This window comes from Corvus brachyrhynchos, unplaced genomic scaffold (assembly GCF_000691975.1).
Source record: "Corvus brachyrhynchos isolate BGI_N302 unplaced genomic scaffold, ASM69197v1 scaffold279, whole genome shotgun sequence".
Lineage (NCBI taxonomy): Eukaryota > Metazoa > Chordata > Aves > Passeriformes > Corvidae > Corvus > Corvus brachyrhynchos.
Genome location: NW_008246060.1, coordinates 8,755,408 through 8,761,407, shown reverse-complemented (window position 1 = coordinate 8,761,407; position 6,000 = coordinate 8,755,408). Strand labels below are relative to the sequence as shown.

Sequence of the window (6,000 nt, the reverse complement as noted above, 5' to 3'; positions counted from 1 at the left end):
CGCTCCGGAGCGCCCCCTGCAGCCGCGGGGGAACCATCGCACCTGCCCTGCTCACCGGGAGCCGCCAGCGCCCCTGCCGGCTGCGAGCGGAACTGCACCCGAGGGGAAAGGGCCCGACAGCCGAGAAGGCTGGGACTGGGTTTGTGATTGCTGTTACTGCCATAGTTGTTGTTGTTTTGTTTGACTGGTTATATACATATATATATATAGTAAAGAACTGTTATTCCTATTTCCCACATCTTCGCCTAAAGGCCCTTGATTTCAAAATATAATAACTTAGAGGGAAAAGGGGTTATATCTGCCACTTCAAGGGGAGGCTTCTGCCTTCCTTAGCAGACACCTGTCTTTCAAAACCGAGACAGTGACAAACCGGGAGAATGCAGAGATATTCACTGGGCCATACAAGAGGATGGGAAAGTATCCTTGGAGGTGATTGCTATGTCCTGTCTGTATACACACACACCTTTCTGTAAATGTCCTCCACTGCTTAGGACCAGGTGTGGAACAGGGGGCGTTCACTGGACCTGGTGTGAGTTTTCATTATGTATATACTATGGTGAATGGAAACTTTCTGTAATATGCCCTCAACCAGGGAAATGTGGTCCCTGACTGTTTTAGATATGGGCTGAAATGTTTACAGTTTTTATAGTTTTGGAAGCTCTTGTAACTTGATAAAAGGTTACTTCATGCTGAGGGACCAGCAGTGATTTTCATCTGCTGATAAAATGACCATTATTTTTTAAAATAATGTTCCAGGATATCTTTTTTCCTTAGGTTACAATTAGGTTTACCTAATTGTTAGATTACAATTATATGTTTACCAAATGGTAGGGCAAGGAGTAAGAATAGGAGATGATGAATTCCAGCACATTGCTGAAGAGAAATATTGACAAGATTGCTTGAAAGTAGAAATCATTCATTTCACTAGGAGTAAATACTGTCTGATCTTGAAAGGAGGTCAGACTTCTCCAGTCCATCTGGTTTTTGTTAAACTGGAGAAAAAAATCCATTTACTGATTATTGGTACTATGATCATGTCACATATTGTGGTGACTTTGCTGTTTTGAAGCATCTATTTCTTCACTGCAACACTTACTTTTTTCTTTTAATGGAGTTAAAATGACACAAGAGAATCATGGTGTGTAGGGGGGGGCAAGACATTATTTAGGTTCGAAAACCTGTCCAATGGAAGATTCAGATGAGAATGCAAATACTCTGAGATACCATATAATAAATGCAGAAGGAGCACATAATTAACTGAGGGCATCCACAGAGAGAGAAGTGGGGGCTTAAAAACTTCTAGAAGTGCATAGGAAATCAAACATGAATGAGGCCTCTCCTATGGTAGGTATCAACAAAATAATCTAAAGAATAAATAGGAAGTATATCTAGAAAATTAAGTGGTATAGCAGTGCTGTTTAAAAAAATAATAAAACCATCTTATGTGCACAAGACTTTTTTGTGCTATAACTCTCAAAGTAGAAATATGGGACTTTTAATAAAATCTTTCATTGTGCTTCTACAAAATACAGTTCTTAGTATAAGAGTACTGGTGACTGGGTGTAACATATTTTCCAAAGTAGTGCAAAATAGCTCCCCACTGATAAAGGTTGATAAATATTTACGGAGTCTGGTGTGGCACTGGATGCTTGGACAAAAACCACTTGACGATAGCAGACAGGAAGCTGTGTCAAGAAGCACCACAGACCTCCTGCAAGGCTGTTACTCTCTTCTGCTGCTGGCTCTGTGCATGAACTGATGCTGGTCCCTTCACTGTGTGCCTGTTGCTGTTGTACTTAATCAGAAGCAGCACAAGACACCTCTGAAAGAATGAAAAGGACTAGAAAGCATGACAATGGTAACAACACTGAGAAGCAGATGGAGGTGAGGCAGTGACAACAGGATGTAGAATCTTTCAGCTCAAGGTTTGAAGTTCGCATTTTGGGGAAGAGCACTAGTGACTGGTTGCAAGTTATTTACATCGGGAAGCCGAGCTGAAACCCACTCCTGCCTTGAAAATGTCAAGTAACTGCAATACCTGCTGCTGGGACATGAACACATGGATAGACGTGCTCTTCCACATCCATGAGTTATGGGCCCTTAGGGAATAGCATGGAAGCAGTGATAGGGGTTGACTGTGGAAAGCTGCACTGCATATGCTGTGACTGTTCCCCAGAAGGTACTGTGTTCGTGGCTCGGTGGCAAGCACAGCTTAAGGAAGCACTGTAGATTGCAACCCTCCCACAGTGTGTCTGTGACTTTAGTACTGCTGTGCAGATTGCACTCCTCTAGCCCTGCCATGAGGGGCAACTCTGCACAGTGGACTACTTGCAAAACTTTACTACAAAAATGTACATGTCTAAGTCTATTATGCCTCCTGTACAGTGTGGATGAGATACCTCTTGAATGATTTCTTGACCCTTTGAACATCAACATAAATTGTGGAAAGAATTTTGAAGAACAAGATAAATATTTATAAATTTGTGCTATAAATGGTCTTGTGCTTTCAATGGTCTTGTAATTTCTCTCACCCTCAGGACTGTACTTCCATGCATGTGGTAAGTGACTCAGCCTGGATTTTGGATCTTTTAGACAAGCTGTCTGAACAGAGGTAAGGAACAAGAGACCTTGGAAGCTTTGAGATTGTCTCAAGTTAGTGTCATTAACCAAGGAATTTTGTAGGCAGGAGTCATCTTAGTGTTGTTCTACTTAATCACTACTCTTTTTAAGTAGCAATAGCCCCTTGAGCAAATCCAAGAGGTGAAAAAAGCAGCACACATGGGAAATAACTCTGCTGACACCAGTGGAATGAAACAATAAATTGGTGTAAATATGAAGAGAATCATAAGAACTAGAAGGCCTCTTGCTATTGCTGAACTTTTTTTACTCTATCTCAGATTAAAAACCCTCATAGTCTGTTTCTGTAAGAAAGGCAGGTGAAGATTTTGGGTTTGAGGTATTTATAACAAAAGACAGAACATTCAAATTTTGCAACTCTGATGACACCTGTCCAGACTTCCAGGACTGAGTTCATCTGGGAAACCATTCACTGTGGTGTGTTGTAGCCCATGTCAAGTTCTGTTTAAGTCTTAATCATGCTTTACAAAGTCAAGAGCATTCCTAGTTCCAAGCCTGTTGCCATCAGGTCTGCACTTCTCCTACCTGTTTGTGAGGATAAACATTAATGTGGCACTTGATACATTCTTGTCCCATGTTAGCCCAGGAGTTTCCACTCATCCATTTTCTCTTGCATTTGGGGCACTTATATTCACCAAAGCAGCGCTTCTTGCCCTGGTATGGTGTCAGGCCTTCTCCTTTCGGACGAGCCTACAAAACAAAGGGAAGTAGCAATGAATGACTGAAAATGTGTGTGTGTGTAGTAGAAAAGTTTTTTTTAATTAGGAAACTTTGGGCAGAAGATACTGGAGGCATGCATGAAGGTCATATCCCCTTAATGAACAGTTCATATGTTGAAGCTAGAGTTTAACAGTTCTGAGAGTTGTTTCTGTAAAAAGTATTCAAAAGTCCAAGAAAACTTGTAATACTTGTTAGTGATACTAAGTATTTAGAAATATACCTTTTCACTTTTTGAATAAGTAGCTTTAATATTAGTTTTGTTATGATAAAACCATCTCAGCTGAGTACATATTGCTAGCAATATATATAGCGTTAGGAGGAGTAGCTCATTATTAATAAAGGACTACTTTTAAGTAGAAATTCCAATTAAGAAATCCAATCTATTTTTCACTAAAACCTGTAATTGAGAAGAGTTTTAATAATTCTGCTTTTTACAGCCTCTAAACAATTAAATATTGGCACTTCATTAGTATTCATTATTCAGTGATATTAGATATGTATTACCATATGGGAGGGCACAAACTGGGATTGAGTATGAAGGAAAGACGTTCTGACTAGCGGAAATAATAACTTTATCTGGCTTCTTGCTCTTGGTAAATTGTGTCACTGACTTCTACCTTTTGAAGGAAACAGTGAACAGTTCTCAAATGGTGTGTTGTGATGTCTGAGTGCTAAATGTCCCTTAAAGAAAGCCTTCTATGTAGGGAAGCCAGTAGAGTTGACAATGACTGTATGCAAATACCAAGTTTATTTTTTGTACATACCTTCACTCACTAAAACTTTACAAAATATGGTAAGGTATGTGAAGATGAGGGTATTGCATCCAGCTGTGCTAGGATAGCTGTAAAGATGAAGCCATTTTCCCAGAGTCCCTACCAGGTGTTGAAACACTGTCCTTGTATTCACTGTGTTTAGTTTGTTGCTGCCTAGAGGGAGATACTTTGCTTATATTGTATAGTGGCAGAATATGGTGTGATCACCTATCAAAGGCTTCTTTGTCACTTACTTCCACGTCAGGCCTAAGCAGCTTTTCTTTTTTAAGGCTTCTGGATAAAGTTTACAGAAGTGAAATGAGCCATCATGCTGGGAAGGGATTTGTTTTTGTTTTGGGAGCTTGCGCGATTTCTCAGTGTCTAGGTCCAAATCGTTTTCTGTGTGAAAACATGGGTTGCAAAAGCAGGTGGTTGGCAGAAGACCTGAGCTTGGCAGGAGCTCTGAGACTCAAGCTCCAGTGGCTGATGGAGATGGTGAACACTGTGTTACCTCCTGGGTTGAATGTGGGAGCAAGAGGGAAAGGAACATCGAGTGCGCTCTCCCCCGCATGCTGTGGGTGGAATAGCAGGGGACACCAAACCTACTCCAACCTTTTTTTCTTTCTGTAGTGTCAATAAACAACATTCTCTGGGGTTTTTTATGCTTATTCCTAGCATAGCAATATTCTTTAGAAGATCAGTAGCAACCTCCATTACAAATAGACATTTGTAATAATTTATAATAATTTGCTTCTGACAGACCACTGTAAATATTCTGGCTCATAGCAAAGATGAAGCTGACCAGGACAACATATTTACAGTAGTATTGCACAGAAGAAAAAAAAGTGCATTGGTAGAGTGAGAAACATTGACTTCCACAACTAAATGAGTGCTGGCAGGCACCTGGAGTGCAGCTCTCTGACCCATGGTATCTCTTGATAAGGATGAGAGATCACAACTGCATGTAGTGCAGGAAAATGTCAATTTATGGAGACATCCTTATTCTGAGTACTTGATTTGGTTCTGCCTCTGAGGAGTTTGTAGCACAACTCAGTGTAAGAAGGAGCCACATGCTCTCTTCATTTAGAAATTCTCATGGAATTGAATAGGAACCCGTGTGTCCAGAGAGCTCCTGTGATTGAGACACCTTCCCTGTCCTCCTGAGGCATCACAAGTTATTTTTGATTCTCTGATTAAGTCACCCTCTACTTAAACTCCTCCTGCAGCCAGACTTGCAAATGCAGCTCAATGCCCCTACCAAGCAGCAGTCCTTTCAGAAAATGTGCAGGTCACAGGATTCACTATTTCTAAAAGTAATAGCACTGATTTTGGAGACAGAGTGTGTCTTGGAAGTCTTATAAATGTTTACAAAGAGTATTTAAACGTAACACTCCCACAGCAATATGTTATGTCAGCCATAAAGAGCATTTAAACATCAGACTCCCACAGCAATATGTTATGTCAGCCACAATTCCCAGATGGGAAACGTTCAGAGATGGCCACTGGGTCGGCCAGTGACTGTGGGTTTGTCCAGGTCACATAGGTGACTTCAGAGACATCAATGCCCTGAAATACTCTGCCCTCACAAATGCACAGGGGGCACTGAAGATGCTGGTCTGTGGAGTCCTCTGTATGTCCAGCTAGGCATCAGAAATGGAGACTTTCCAAATTTGAAGCCACTTTTAAAATCTGGCCTCTCCAACTTCTCGGTAAATCGGAAGCAGAACCTGGAAAATAATGTAGGAGCCCTGACTCTGTTGGTAGTTTCCTGTTATAATTGCTAGACTAAACTTTTGATTTATTTTTATTTTAACTTTTTGACTGTCACAGCTCTCTCCTCAGTCAGTGACTCTAATTAGTTTGCTGGCAAAGTTACAACATTCTCTGTAGG

At 40.9% G+C, this 6,000-nt stretch overlaps 1 protein-coding gene across 3 annotated transcripts in view; it reads right to left on the bottom strand.

The window, feature by feature from the left end:
* ZCCHC24 (zinc finger CCHC-type containing 24) overlaps positions 1 to 6,000 on the bottom strand; it is a 110,803-nt gene that overhangs the window by 12,834 nt on the left and 91,969 nt on the right. For all 3 annotated transcript variants that reach the window (XM_017746334.1, XM_017746332.1, XM_017746333.1), the window contains exon 4: positions 3,163 to 3,327. In XM_017746334.1, coding sequence (XP_017601823.1) covers positions 3,163 to 3,327 — 165 coding nt within the window. The remainder of the gene's footprint in view (positions 1 to 3,162; positions 3,328 to 6,000) is intronic.